We start from the raw sequence: 15670 nt of genomic DNA, 5'->3' as shown, positions 1-15670 counted from the left end.
TCAAAAGCAAACAATAAGCAAGAGATGAAAACCACAGAGGAAAGACCCAAAAAGGTCAAAGATGGCGATGTGAAAGAAGTGCAAGCCAAGGTGTCGACAAAAGACGTGCATGATGCACGTCAGAGCCTGGATGAAAAGTCTGTTAGGATGGAAGGAATCCACAAAGGGGCTGAAGTGAGCATTTTACCAGCAGATATGACGGCCACTTTAAAGGAGCATAAAATCACGTCTGTTACAATAGCAAAGCCACCAGTTGATATAGATCAAAAAAGTATCCAGTGCGAAAAAGATCCAGAAAACAAAGATGAGACTACAGCTGATGTTCACCCCAAGAAGGTTGCAGTTAAGACGACAAGAATAGAAGTGCAAGAAATCAGTACAGAAAGGCAAGAGAATGTAGCTGAAAGTGACTCCATTCATCTACCTACGTCTGCCGTCTTTACAGCTGCTCAACCACATGAGCCAGCAACAGAATTTTTAGAAATAAGTTTATCTGAACAAGACGAGGTGAAACCAAGCCAAACTGTGACTCAGCTAGAGCTCTTCAAAACATCAGAGGAAAGACCCAAAGAGGTCAAGGATCATGGTGTCCACGAAAAACATGATGTATCCAAGAGCCTGGATGAACAGCCTGTTCAAAATGTTCCACTCCCAATGGCCACGACCACCACCACTAGTGAAGTGAGGCTTCAGAGTATGGATTCGCCACAGGTAAGACATGGGGGGCACTCATCTGTAGACAGAGAGGGTGAGAGAGTTATCCAGTGATCCAGTCATATATGTACATTCTCTGTTGTGCTCGGTCTCTTGCATACACTTGTTTGCACTTGCTCCTAACATTCTTTAGAGATGCATGGATGACTGGTCAGTATACCTTTAGAGCTTGTGTAAAAGCTTACAATTTTCACACCTTTTACTTTACATTTAGAGCAGTACAAGTGGCATATGCAGCTACATTTTAATAGCATTACATGCGTAAGCCTGAGACATCTGTGCTACCAAAGGTTGCCTCAGGGTAGGAATATGAGCTTCCTCATACATGGTGTCATCATCGTTATCTTGCAAGTCAGAGGGAGTAAGGCGTGGTACACAGAAAACTTCTAATTGCAATTGGATAGAGTTATTTTATTAGCTCATACAATTTTAATACTGGTGTTTTGTGTTCACAATGGGAGCAGGTGTACAAGGCTGACAAGATATCACCAGCATCACTGCAGGCAGTTCAGAAATCTTCAGCTGACATTGTCTTGGGTGAAGTAACCGTGGTGGAAGGGTTGCCCTCTCGGGAAAACAAAGCTCAAACAGAAGCAAGTGTTGAGAAGACTGAGAAACTTGTTCTGGAGGTACCAGAAGGATCTGCCATGAGGAACATCTTCACAGAAATACAGCTACTCGCAGGGACAGGATCCAACAGTCAACTCATTAAGGTATCATGATTGCTGTGTGCCAAAGTGTCTGTTTTGAAACTACCACTAGGAGTTGCCAAATTTGGTTCGCCAAATGGTCAAATCCTACACAGAAGTCCAAGGAATGTTTTATGAGAATTCTGATGTGATGAGCATATACTGTCAGGACCACTGGTTTGAATCTAGTTTATGGTTGATGCGTTATTTGGTCTCCCTCCTGTTCTCCACTGTATGTCGACAAATACAGTGAATTGCCTAAAAAATGGCTGCATTTTTGCTGCATGCTTAGACCTCATCAAAACACATTTTGGGCCTCAACTGGAATTTTGAGACTCCAGGCTCTGATGTGTTTCTGTTTCTTAAGGGCAAACCAATGGAGGATGCTCCAGAGGCTCTGATTAGATCCACCAGTGATCTAGACAATAAACTAAGCAGGATGGTGTCTAAAGTCCTGAGCTGCAAGAACCACCCAGCTGAGCTCAACCCAACAGCCATGGCCCAGCAGCTGAAGGATGCTCAGGTGCGATTCAAAATTACTTGATGTATGACTCACTCGAGAAATAAAAAATTATAATTCATGGCAGCAGCTGTAGATACTGCGAGTTGGACAGCTGGTTGGAAAAACATAGGTAATAATGCCAAAGTGCCTCCAGAATTGGGCATCTCTAATGTATATCTGTACCAGCCTGTTCCAAAGGTGTATATTAAAAACAAGTACACGTTTGCCAAAACAACAACAGGCCCTTACGATTTGTAACTGTTGAAATAAACCACTCGTACGTGTGTCAAGTAATAATCAGATAATCTCAATAAATCTAACATTTGCATTAAAACTACAGGCTATAAATAATTGTCTTTGTGTTCGATTTCGCTTGCTGAGTACAGGAGTGCCGAGAGACTGCCCAGGCACAAGTGTCATTGTTGTCTCAGTTGAGAGGGGCTGATGCTGAGAACGGGGACACTCTGGAGCATGTGGAGGACCAGTGGAGTACTGCTGTTCAGGATGTAGCTGCTGTCATCCAGAGCAAAGAGGCCCAGCTGCAGGTGGTGACTGATTATTGCAGACAGACCCAAGCAGCCAAGACCACACTGGAGCGACTGACAGGAGAACTGGATGCTGTCAGAATGTGAGTTGTCATCTATAGTTTCCTTTTAATTTCTTAATTGAAGTTTGCAGTTTAAGGTACAATATATTGCATTATTGAATATAAATGTACTGTACAGTGGGGTCAACTAGCAATAACTCTTATTGTTATCATTTATCAGAACCATTTATCAACCAGTATAATTCCCTTACCCCTCGTAAATTTGTAAATTATAGTTGTGTTTTTTTAAGTTTTATTAGCTTTTCCATAAGTCTTTATTGTTTTTATGTATTATATCTTGATTTTTCTTACTTATGTCTCTGCTATTGCACTATCCTGTATGCTGCTGTAACAATGCAAATTTCCCCGCTGAGGGATTAATAAAGGATTATCTTATTCAGATACCCATTAGCTTCATCATAACAGTGGCTATTCCTTCTGGGGTCTAATCTCGCACATTAGCAGACAACATAAAATCACATTCCAACACAGCATAACAGCAACTCACAACATACAAGACCAGACAAACTCAAACTCAAACTCAAGCCAAAAGTGAAACCAAGGAGGAGCAAGACTGAATCAAAGCCAAAGGGAGCAGAGAGCAGAAGAATAGTAGTTTAAAAGCTTTCTAAAGCAATAATTGTTATGTTAACATCATATGTATTGTTATGTAAATCTCAAATATAAACGCTCCCTCTCATAAATCTGCTTTGTGAAATATTGTAAATACCAAGCACATAAGTTATAGACTTACAGACTGTCTTTCTTTCAGGTCCCCAGCGGAAAACTGCTCCAAGGAGGCGGAGCAACTATGCTCCTTACAAAGAAATATGGAGGAGAACAGAACAGTACTTGGGGAGTTGCTCGTGACTCATACCAAGTTATGCCCTCACCTCAGCCGGTCTGAGCGAGCAACTGCACAGACTGAGCAGAAGAACCTTCAAGAAAAGTGGAGAGGCCTAGAAAGAGCTGTGGAGAGGTCCTTGTATCACACAAATGTCCATAATCACGAGACCAACAGCCTTCTGGCAGCAACATCAGGTCTTCAGGAACATTTGGAGACAATCGGCAAAGACCTTGAAGCCAAGTCTCCTTCAGTTACTCAGTGGAATTGCAAGAAGGCGCAGCAGCTGATGGTGGCAAATGCTGAGGTTAAAGCTGCACAGCAAAAATACAGTCATTTGCAGCAACTGTCAGAGGTACTACTCCTCAGCTCACGATGGGAGAAGGAAACAAAAGAGATACAGCAGGGGCTTCAGAGGGTCAAAGACCAGCTTGACCACACAGAGGAACTAGTGTCCTCCCAAACCCAGAACGGCAGCAACCCCATCATGGAGAAAATTATCGTGGTGATGAAGGATGGCCTTGCCTGGGCGAAGCAGACAGAGAGCAATATTGAGGGCAGGCGGAAGAGGGTTGCTCTTCTCCCTGAGGAGGTGCACCGGCAGCTCAGAGATCTGAAGAAGTTGCAGTCAGAGGTCATGGCCAAACAGGGCCAACTGGAGTCACTGGTGGAGGAGGTGACAGAGCTCCTTCCACAGTTGGACCAGGCTGAGGAGGTGCCCATGGTGCGCTCCTCTCTGGAATCCCTTGAAGAACTCTCAAAGTCAACTACTGAGAAGCTGGCCATTGCTGTGAGAGAGATAGAATCAGGACTGCAGACCAGAGAAAAGCTGTCAGAGCAGATTGCTGACCTAGACTCCTGGGTTGTAGCTCATCTGCATAGAGAAGCTTCCAGGAGTGCAGACAGTGAGTTCAGGAGCCCCGCCGAACTTGATCGCAGGGTTCGTCAGATCCAAGAGACCCTGGCTGAGGCTGAGAAGCAGTCCGCTGTCTGTGAGGCTCTTTTAATGAAGAGTAAAGACATTGCCTCTGAACTCAGCATCACAGAGAACTGTCAGCTTCTTGACAAGCTTACCAACCTCCAGGATGACATCAGAGCCATCAGCAGCTATGAGAAGGCCAACAAAAAGGATCTGGACGAACTCATTCAGACTGTAGATTCAAGCAAGAAAAACCTGGTCACCATTGAAAAAAGCTTGAGGCAGATGTTAGTAGATCTGAGTAGACACCGGTACCCCATCACAAAAGAGTCCCTGCAAGTTTTGGAGCCTTTCAAACACATGATTTTGGAGCACAAGTCCCAGGTTGACCTTCTGCAACCGTGGATTCCTCAGGAAAAGACAAAGGAACTGCACTCTGTCATTTCGGAACTTTACAGCAAAATGGCCACCCTGAAAATGAAAGCCAGAGATCATGAGAGGTACCTGAACATGAGGCAATGTGTCGAGGACCTCAGGGATAATGTTCAGGAGCAGGTCCATCAGACCAAAGAAGACAGCAGGGAGCTGGAGGAGAAGTACAAAGTCTGTCAGACCCTCCTGGTCCAGTTTCCTCTAATAAAGTATTTATCTGAGGAGGCTGATTCAAAACTCCAGATGATCTCTGCTGACCTTTACCCGTCACAGCTGAACGCAGAGCAACAGAGGCTGAAACAAAAAGAGGAGAGCCTTGATACCTTGGAGATGACGCTCTACAACAACCTCAGCATCATCGAGTGGAACCTGCTGAAAGAACTGGACCTCAACTCAGAGAAGGCAGCGACTCAGGCTTTCCTCTTGAAGACCCAGCAGGAGCTCCAGAAACTCCCCATGCTGGAGCCAAACGAAACAGTAATTAACAATGAATACCAGAGAATCATGTCTTTGAAAAAGACTGTAGAGTCAAGAATGAGAGCGTTAGAGGTTCTAGAGAAAAAGAAGGGAACCAGCCAAGGAAGTGGATCCCAAAATCTGATGGACTTGAAGGATGCAGTCCTCAGTGAATGTGACTCACAAATGGCAAGTTGCATTGTTTGTTTTTTATTGTTTTTGTTAGGGTTTGACGAACAGTATCTTCATGATAAAGTGAAACCTACTCATCCTGTAAGAAAAACTAATTCATTGCGTTATTTTCCAAATGGTCAAAAATGTAATGGACTGCAAACCAAGACTGGAATGCTATAGCCCTAATATGATTAGAGTGTGTTGTTAAGAAATTGTGTTTATTATATTTTAGGGGAACATCTCCCAGGCCAGGGAGTCTTTGAGAAGCTACACATCTGCTGTTAGACAAGCGGTACAATTCTTGAGGGACATCGAGGTCTCTCTGCTGCCGCCGCAGGGCTCTGCTGGACTCTGCTCTGAAAGACTGGATGAGGTCCAGCAGGCTTTGGTCTCACTGCAGCAGCAGTTCCAGACCCATGTGGAGCAGCTCCAGAGTCAGGTTGTCCTTCATCCTTACTTGTCCCCCCAGAAGGTGGAGCAGCTCCAGGAAAATATTCTGAGCCAGCTCCTGGTGAGGATGTCCACTCTCCAGGCAAAGGGCCATATGCGACAGGAGTGTCTCAGCAGGTAGTAGACTCACAGATGAGTCTGATTTCTCAGTGTGTACAAAAAATAATTTTGATGTCCTGCTGCTGATTGCTTTGGTTCCAGCAGCTCAGACCTCCCACCCCATGTGAATTTTTTGGTATACTAAAAATATATGTATTTTTCGGACATTAACGGCTCAAAATGTCTGTCTCTCAGGTGTGCAGAACATCACAGAAAATACACCAAGTGCCAAGATGAAATCATGCTGAGTGTGAAGAGCGCAGAGAACAGCCTCTTGCGGTTCATCTCTCAAAAGGTCACCTGTCTCGCTGACTGCACTGACCAGCAAGCCAAGCTCAGAGTATGTATGAAGTTTTAAAAGTTTTTTTTTAAGTAAAAGTGATGTCAGAAAGTGAGAACAGTAAAGCAATTGAGAAAAATAGACAGATAATGCTTTGCAACTTTTTGTCTTTGAAGTTTTCTGCTTGCAACTGTTGATTTCTTTCTCTTTTCCAAATGTTAACCTCATAGGAAAGTTGATGGATCGCTGTTGCTCCTTACCACTTAATCTTCACTTATATATATATAAACTTAATTGGATTGACACACTCTTGTGCAGGCTCTGTCTGGGGAGGTGGAGTCCCTGCAGAGGCGTCTGGAGGAGCTGAAGGAGTGGTGCCCAGAGCAGAGCTGTCGCGGAGGCAGGGAGGCCACCGTGACTGCTGTCTGGAAACGGGTATCAAGACTACGTCGCTGCACACAAGAGCTGACAAGTCGTAGTAAACAGAGGATCGCAGAATGGAGCGAAATCACCAACAGTGTAAGTAAAACCACAGTACAGTAAAAATGTCTTTATGCTCTAGATGAAACAACTAAATTACTTCTTAGCCTTGTCTTTCCACACAATATAAATCCAGTTTAAATGGACATCTGTCCAGTCAAACCATTTAAAGTCCCCAGTTAAATCAAACTAAAAGAACATTTCAATGAAGAATTCGTATTTATTTTACATTGGTTTGTTTGCTCATATTACTATGAAGTATTATTGAGACCATACTGTGGGCGTCCCTCCTCTCAGGTGGAGAAGGCCTCCGCTGTCCTGGAGCAGGTGGAGGCTGAGCTTCCTGATGGCTTCCAGGGGAATGCCTCTACTGAGGAGCTTCAGGACCTGCTGCAGTCCTGGGAACAGTACCAGGACAGCCTAGACTGCGAACACCGAGCCTTGTCCGCCCTGGAACTGCGTACTGCCAGGCTGCTGGGTGTCCCCGCTCACCTGGAGCAGGCTCCTCCAGCTCCACTCTGTCAGCAGCTGCAGACGATGCAGGGTCGATATGGCAGGTAAGCTGGTGTTTGACGTACAGTTCATAACTTTATTTACAGGACTGTGGCTGAAGACTTCCAGTAGAGATCTGACAGCCCAGTTTGAAAATCTTTGACTGGTCACCTCACATTTATGTAGAGGATCATTTGCACATTAGATGTAAATTTCCTGCGTCACCTGTCTTTAAATCTCATGTTAACAACAGTCGCTCTGCAGATATATGACATTTAGAAACATGAATAACTAACAGTGTTAACAGTTCCATGTGATTTTTTCCCAAAATAACCTTTTTTTTGATTTCTGATTCTCATTGCACCACCATCAGCAAAGACATTTGTGTGAAATTTGAGGATGTCTTGATACTTTTCGTACAAACTTTCCAGTACTCCATTTTACTGTATAAATGAACCCCGTTCATAATGATTTCCGCTGTTGTAAAATCTAAATTTAGAGGATTTTTTTTGTTTCTATGGCAAATATTAGGCTGTTGACACAAAAAACTCAATTACCCATAAGCCCTGCTACGCCTGGATAAGCAGTCAGGGGAAAGTGGGTCGGGCGTAGACTGCAGTGCCTCCGAGGTTGTACAATATTTAAATACATTTACGCTGACAGCACTTTAACTGCCATGAGGCTCTGTGCTTTGAATTTAATGGTGGATGTTATTCTAAATGCAAACCCTCACTTTCATGGATTCAAGGTAAGTTGTTAAATTGTTGATTAAATTGCTGGACCTATTTGTTTGTGTGTTTTCACAGTGTGAAGCAGAAGAGCAGGGAGGGTTTGGAGGCAGCCAGGATGGAGCTGGAGGAGAGAGAAAAGGTTCGGGAGGAGCTGCAGGGCGTCCGGGTTTGGCTGGAGGCTGCATATGGTCTTCTGTCAGAGATGGAGCAGAACAACAGCACGCAGGAGCTTCAGGTGGGACACTCCTCTAAACTAGTGTTCATCAGGGTTACACCAAACCTCCTGTTTGGTTTCTTTGGTCAGAATCCCAAAGAAAAGGTACGTTTCAGCAAACCAGCAGTGCACTTATTTTGAAATCATTTTGCAGCAGCAAGTATTTCTGGTTGAACAGTAAGAGAAGCTATAAAATAAACATTTTGCTTTGTTTTGGCGAGGCTGTATGTGACCCATGACTTGAAAAACACATGTTGCATCGTCTCATGAGTAGCTTTTTGGTAGCATTTGACAGATTTTATTGGGCACGCTTACTGGTTTTGTGATTCAAGTCCCTGTAATTTGTAACTAAGCATAAAGTGACCAGTTTGTGGCTCTTGTGTTGTGTAGCAGGCTGTTAGTGTGATCGTCTGCCTATGATAGAATGGTGACCTTACTGCCTTTAAAATGAATTCCATTGGCTGTATGGAAACAAGGTCCTCATCTACGTAGTCAGAGAACTGACAGTATTCTGACAGATTAATGCAAAGATAGAGGCACCGTCCTGAAACCATCATTTTTTCTCAATAAAGAACGCAGGACATTTACAGAGCAGATATGTGTATGCTGTAACAGAAAAAAAAACATTCAATTTATTTCAGTTAGACTTAAAATTTAAGCATTTCTCAGTAAGCAAGCGCCCCCCGGGGACCCTCTGAAGGACCTCCGGGTGTCTCCAGATCCCAGTTTAGGAACCTCTGACCCAAACAGCAGACCACAGTGTGCTCAGAGGTCGAGTGTGTGTCTCCCTCCAGCCACTGGAGTGTAAATAATGAGTCTCTAATGAGACGGGACAGTTTCATCGTCTGAGCTGAAAACACAATGATGCATTTGTACTCTGTAACCAACATTAGAGCTCATTGCTATTTTTATAAACGGCACATGAAACACACTTGTCTTAACACTCAGCTAGATATCTGCAGCCCAAAGACATCTGAACAACTACACACTGAAAATGATGCATTATAAACATTATGACAGTCTAATATAGTGCAACATTACATACAGTGGGTAGTCTCAGCCTCATCATTCTGAAGCTGGTAGCTAGCATACAAATACTGCAAGTAAATGACTGTAATGATGTTTTGCATCGGATTTGGTCTCAATATTTACATTGAATATTAAAAAAGCATAAACACAAACAAACAATCTGCAGATCTAAAGCTTTTAAAAGTTGTAGAATACATGTAGAGACAAAGAGACTGTTGACTGTGTGGTGCCAGTAAATATGAAACGTCTGAATCCAACCGTTGGCTTGGCCTCAGGCCCAGAGGCTGTTTGGTGTTCACATCCATGAACCCACCCACCCGGAGAATCACTCTGCCCTTTGTCCCGAAACCTGAGCAGAGGCCAGCATCTCCTTATCCACTGCAGCTTTCTCTCCTCACACACACACACACACACACACACACACACACATCCTTTCCCTTGCAGAGGGTCTGTATTGATAAAAGACCTGAACACCCCCCCCAGTACTCCCACTACCCTCACCCCTCCTCTTGTACCAGACACCTTTTGTTCTGTGTTGTAAGTGGATCTTCCAGGTGGCCTCTGTACCCAAGTCATTCCATGGACACACACACAGACACTTGTACTTCTGTACTTGTGAGGACACTCATTGACATAATACATTCCCTGTGCCCTAACCTCAATGTAAACCTCATTGTAACCTCAACCGTCAAATAGCCCTTTCAGACAAAATGTCACAGACTTTCCAAATATGTTTCCTCTTTTCTAAAATGTCGAAATGTTCTAAAAAATGTCCTTATTTTCCAAAAATATTCTCCATCTCTTAAAACACAAAATGGTCCTCGCAAAGATAGACACACAAAACTGCACCTAGCACTCACCATGTCACACTCTCTCATGCAAAGAACTGTCTCCCCATAGCCCCCCCCCCCCCCCCTTTGTATCACACACACACACACACACAAGATGCACCTCCCTCCTCAGCAGATCATCGGACGTACTCAGACCCAGGTAGTCTCCTCCGCATTATCTCTGACATTTTAACAGATTTTCTTATTTAATGTAGGTTGTCATTGTAAAGTAGAATCCCGCTGAGGTGAAAAGAGTTCAACTATTGTGTCGGCTCTGTTTGGTGAAAGCCGCGCTGGAGAGAGAGAGCTGACTGCTAAACAAAACGCTGAGAGCTAACAGGCAGTGTGTTCGGTGAGAGATACAGATAAGATTGATGTCTGTGTTCTGCAGGCATAAAAGTTACACCCTTCCTGACAAAGATGTTGCTGATGATGCTTGTTGAAAATGAGGTGTCACTGACTGTTTAACAATCTGCTTACAAGTGTTTTCTGAAGGAGGCTTTTTTTTGTGGCACTTTGCAGTGAAATGAAAGAAAATCATAAATGAGTTTGTTTATTATCAGACTTTCTGTTTCCTTTTTCCAACAAAGACGAGACTTCATCATCCTCAACTTCTCATTTGGTTTTCCGTGTCCTGTGCATTTACACATTTCTTCTCTCTCTGGTTTTAGGAGGTTCACAGCCAGCTGTGTACCCAGAAGGCTTTGCTCCAGCGCATCATGGAGAGCCTGAGGATGAAGTACTCAGACATGTACACTCTGGTCCCGGTTGAGATCGAAGGCCAGCTGAAGGAGGTCAAACAGTCACTGCAGCAAGTCGAAGTGAAGGTACACATAGCTGATATAAAACTGAAGACTGAATTTGGTTTGAACAATGAACACAACACAATGAGGAACTTCAGTCCTCTTACCGTAATACATTGAGGGGTGTTACACATTGGAATCGCACATTTCTGCAAGATTTCAGATTATACTTTTGGTTGCTTGAGCCAATGATCTAAAAGGATTACATCTGTGTATGGCTCAGGAATTACTAAGGAAAAAAAAGAAGTACAGGGGGAATAGCCTGGCGTAGAAAACCTGAAGTTAAAGATAATTTCACACAGACATCTCTGCGGTTGATGCATTTTTAAAATTAGAAAAAGGAAGCTTGATAATGAAATGTTTGGGACAATAACTGGAAAACACAAACCTGTTTCATACTGTAATTGTTGATGTTTGTACTTGATTCATCCATCAGGTGGGAGAGGCGGTGGAGAGGAGTGGTCCCGTCCACAAACTGGGGGCAAAGCTGTCTGAGATCCAGGCTGGCCTGAGGTCAGTTCAGAAAAGACTTGAACAGAAAAGCCCCACCGTGACTCAAGCGAAGATCACTCAGAAGGTGGGTAGTGACCTGGCTGGATTATTACCGCTCTGAAATCTGTCTTCTTACAGATAAGAGAATCAGCTGACTAATAATGATAGATAATAAAGTGGAGAACCAGACTTTGCTTTCGGAGCAGCTGGATAGCAAACCTTTCTCCAAGCTGCAGGAAGAAACATCAACTTCCTGTAAAGTTATTTCTGCTTTGAGTCATTTGGAAGGCCATGGAAAGCGTTTGACTTAGTCCTCATATTTTTATGAGTCCATTATAGATTTCAGTATGTTTTATAGTACATTTGGGACTTTGTGTTTTTGGTGTTTTCAGTGCACCAGAATATTTAGAAATAGACTCAAATTCTTAGGCTGTTCATTCATGCGTAAAACGGTGAATACCATAATCCTCTCCCACTGTAATACAATGGAGTACAGCTGAATAAATCAATAAATCATCGATAGATATTTACACATGATGGTGTGTCTGTGCTCAGCGTGCGTGGGATGAGCTGGACGTGTGGCACTCGTGTCTAGCGGCGCTGGAGGTGGACACGCAGGACTTGGAGAAACCAGAGGAGACGCTGACCCTCACTGAGAGACTTGTGGAGGTCCAGCAGCTCCACTCCCACCTGGCCAAACAGGCGGAGCAGAGGACCACCCTCATCAGCAAGGTCAGCATGACTTCAGTTCCCTTCAGTCCTCTTTGTCACATCTGAACCTGCCGGGGATTAATGTTAGCTGTCTAGTTCCCTGCTTAGGAGTCATAATTACTGCCGTTGTGTCTGCAGATTTGTTTGGTGTCAAACAGAAAATTGTGTGTAATGACGTTACACTGTTGTAATTATTAAATCAGGCAGAACTATGTATATAATTAATGTTTGTTCTGTTTGTGGTCAGTCATCACTGGCAAACATCTGATGTTATGTATCTCTCATATTTGCCCGTCAGCACTTGTTAGCAGTGTCAGTAGGAAACAGTCATGCGTCAGAAGGTCCATGATGCCGTCTTACTTCTGCCATCCAGATTTTGATGATGTACTTAATTTAAGGAGCCCTTTAAGAGCTTGTAATGGTTGCTATGCGACAGGGTTCACACAGGTGGTTTCTTGATTTTTAAACTAAATATTGTTCGTGTTTCTGGTCAGATCCATACGTGGCTTCAGCAGCATCAGGAGATGATCAACAGCTCTAAAAGCTGGATGACTGAGGCTCAGTCGTGGCTCGCTGCCCCCTGCACCTACACCACCGCCAAATGTCTGAGCAGCCATGTCCGCGCTCTGCAGGTCGGTACAATGAACTGTGGTCTGCCCTCTCGTTATACAATTTTACTATAATGAGCTGTTCAATCGCACAAACACCTCCATTTAGTAGGAGAATGTAAATGGAGGAAAATCTATTTTAGAAGTGATGGATCTGCAACACATGTGTCAACACGTCGCTCTCTGTCTTGTGCTGCAGACGGTGTTGGATGACTCGGCACAGATCCGAACCACTCTGCAGGGCTTCAGCTCAGTCCTGAAGGAAATGTCGCAGGTTTGCGACGTCACAACTCTCCAGGAACAACTGGCCGAAGCCGATCGCCAAGTGGCCAACGCTCAAGACAGCTTCACCGCTCCTCTGTCTCAACTGGAGCACGCTGCCGCCGTGAGTCTTGACAACTCCTCGACAGATATTATTGACTGGGTTTCTGTTAGCTTACCTCTCTGCTAATGTACTTTTCTGTTTAGTAAATGGTCATATATCATAATGTATTGATTGATCTCTTGTTGTCCAGGAGGTGGAAGCCATTGAGAGTGAAGTCAGGCGGATGGAGAATGATGTGGCTGACGTCAAGACCTTATTATCGTCTCCAGAGACGTTCCCCAGCCCCAGAGAAGAAAGCCTCAAGGTGAGACATCGTGAAAGAAGGATCTTTTTCATCAGTGGTTTTCATTTGATGGTGTGTCTGTATAAGAAAAGATTAAAATCATGAGCTGAAGCTGATCAAGTGAGTGTCGACTCCACAATCAGTCAGTGTGTTTATGGCTCCAACTACAAATTCTAAATGGTGGAAGTTTTCTTTTAAGATGCTGCATTTTGTTTTTCTGAATGTCCTTCTTATGTGTACAGGTTGTTGAGCAGAGGATCCAGTCCATGAGGAGGACTGTAGCTGAGATCCAGAAGTGTAAACCAGGCCTTTGTCTTCCAGAGAAGGCTGAAGAGACTCTGACTGTGTTTACTGTAGTGGACCAGCTCCAGACTCTGCTGCTGGAACTGGAGAAGGTTAGTCCGTTAGTCTCAGTCAGTCAGGTACTTAAACTGGAAGTGCCCTTCACTGAACCTTCTTCTGCTTTACTCTTTTTGCAGAAGGTTCCTGCCATGTTCATCCAGCAGCCTCCGACCCCGATCCAGGCCAAAGCTCCGTCGGCTGAGGTGAGTTTGGTTCACAGCTTTATCTTAAGTTGTTAGTCTTATCCAAAGTTTTATGAGTGAGTTAAATTTCTATATCGCCAAGATTATGTGCAGCCCCAAAGTCATCATTTGTAGAAATAATCAATTTAACAAAAACGGTACCCTGCAGGGCCAAATCAGGATTGCCCATCTTGAAGCGGACGTACTGAAGAGATCCGGAGCCACGCTGCTGACTGTGGAGCGGTCCTCACCTGAACAGAGACAGTCCTGGACCCCTGACAGCACTCCGGTAAGGGAGCCAGAGAGCCAACCTTCTGGTTTTGTTTGTTCTCACTGTTATCTCATCGATATGAAAGTAACATCACAGGATAATAAAACCTGTGTTTTGAACATCCGATACTCACCACCTGTAGCCTTGAAAGGTGCTGTGGTTCATTAGAGACAGTGTAGAGTGATTGATACTAACCTGCCTGCTAACCCATGCTTCCATGTGTTTTTAACAACGTTTATTGTGAATGTTATGTGTTTTCTCTGCATGGTTAATACTACTATTTGTTTCCTTTGGTAATTAATAGAGTATGTCAGTATATACTGTTAAAAGTGCAGATAGTGGGACATTGAACTAAAGTTTGCGGCTTGCTGTGCACTCATTAGCAGGAAGATATTTTCAAGACCAAAATCCACCAAAAACTGTCCGTCATGTTCACCTCTCAGTCGTCATGAGGAGACGACAATCTACACGTTTCTACAAGTACCAAATATCAGACTGAATTTAGAATATTTTGATTTGATGTAATGAGTCCATCATAAAACACGCAGTGCCTTGAGTTTTGATATTGATTTACTAGAGGCACCATAGCTAAGTGTCCCTAAATCAACTGCAACACTCTCAGGGAGTGCATGACAGAATGGTGAAAACATTCAATTCGATTTATTTATTTTGCATCGTTAAGCAACGTTTTAAAATATGTCCTTGATCTGCTTTAAACAACACACATTTTAGCTGCTTTTAGTGTGAAAGTAAACAATGACGGTCACTAGCAGCAACAGTGGCCAGCTTGCAGCTCAGTGTCCCAGGTGCACTTTAGACCCCCCCCCCCCCCCCCTCCCCCTGTGACATGAGCGTGTCTCCGTGTCAGCAGCGGGAGCATGAAGGCGTGCTCCAGGCTGAAGAAGCCAGAGAGAAAAAGGGGAGTGAGGAGCTGAGAGTGGAAGAAGGTGGAGGAGGTGTTTTATGGTGGCTCTGGGATGCTTTCCTGGGCACTTCTCCAGAGGTAAAGAAGACAGAGAGTTGCTGTGGAAAAGCCTTTCATCCATTTTCTTTGTCTGTCCTTCAGTCTTTCTCCCTTCCTTGTGAGTTCTTTGTGACCCAAGGTCAGCTACTTGAAATGTAGGTGGAGACCATGCGACTGATCCCAATGGCATACATCCCAACAATCTAGTTCCAATTAAATTCTAAATTTAAATTTAAATTTCTAACAACTATATGACTATGATCAGTCCTTTTGTGACCGGGGTCACTCTGCTCTCCACATCACTGCTGCCATTGAGTTCCTCACCTCTACTACCATCTCCCTACTTACCATATCAGCTGCTTGCTGCTTCTACAAACCCTTTCCTGATCCTTAATACATCTCTTTGATCACGTTTTCTAACCTCTCTGCACATCTGTCTGGATTTTGTTCTTCCTCTAGAGTGCAGTATTGAGCAGTGTGTGTGGCAGCACCACAGATGGATTAATTCTGTTAACTCAACAGTGTTTTCTCTTTCAGCCATTTAACATTTTGGTTTGGTTGTTTATATGGACTGTTTTAATATTTGTCATTGTTGGTGTTAGGAACCTATGGATGTTGTCCCAGAAGAGACTGAAGCTGCTGCTGGACGAAGCACTGAACGGACTGAAAGACAGGTAAGTCTCAACACTGTCAGTCACCCATGGGAATTAAATATGCATCTTTTTATGGGATTTATTGACAATGACAAGAGAATACAATATCCCCAGC

The 15670-nt window shown here is 43.9% G+C and overlaps 1 protein-coding gene across 1 annotated transcript in view; it reads left to right on the top strand.

The window, feature by feature from the left end:
• The window catches only part of syne2b (spectrin repeat containing, nuclear envelope 2b), a 114127-nt gene that overhangs the window by 46503 nt on the left and 51954 nt on the right, over positions 1-15670 (top strand). The window contains exons 60-78 of the mRNA XM_070920766.1: positions 1771-1926; positions 2292-2533; positions 3264-5331; positions 5549-5883; positions 6061-6205; positions 6464-6664; positions 6923-7182; positions 7924-8083; positions 10593-10748; positions 11161-11301; positions 11772-11948; positions 12422-12559; positions 12735-12920; positions 13051-13164; positions 13386-13538; positions 13623-13688; positions 13837-13956; positions 14807-14941; positions 15505-15576. Of these exons, the coding sequence (XP_070776867.1) occupies positions 1771-1926; positions 2292-2533; positions 3264-5331; positions 5549-5883; positions 6061-6205; positions 6464-6664; positions 6923-7182; positions 7924-8083; positions 10593-10748; positions 11161-11301; positions 11772-11948; positions 12422-12559; positions 12735-12920; positions 13051-13164; positions 13386-13538; positions 13623-13688; positions 13837-13956; positions 14807-14941; positions 15505-15576 (5025 nt within the window). The remainder of the gene's footprint in view (positions 1-1770; positions 1927-2291; positions 2534-3263; positions 5332-5548; positions 5884-6060; positions 6206-6463; positions 6665-6922; positions 7183-7923; positions 8084-10592; positions 10749-11160; positions 11302-11771; positions 11949-12421; positions 12560-12734; positions 12921-13050; positions 13165-13385; positions 13539-13622; positions 13689-13836; positions 13957-14806; positions 14942-15504; positions 15577-15670) is intronic.

This window comes from Enoplosus armatus, chromosome 15 (assembly GCF_043641665.1).
Source record: "Enoplosus armatus isolate fEnoArm2 chromosome 15, fEnoArm2.hap1, whole genome shotgun sequence".
NCBI classification, from domain to species: domain Eukaryota; kingdom Metazoa; phylum Chordata; class Actinopteri; order Centrarchiformes; family Enoplosidae; genus Enoplosus; species Enoplosus armatus.
Note: the sequence above shows the minus strand (reverse complement) of the source record. Positions and strands in the feature narration are given on the sequence as shown.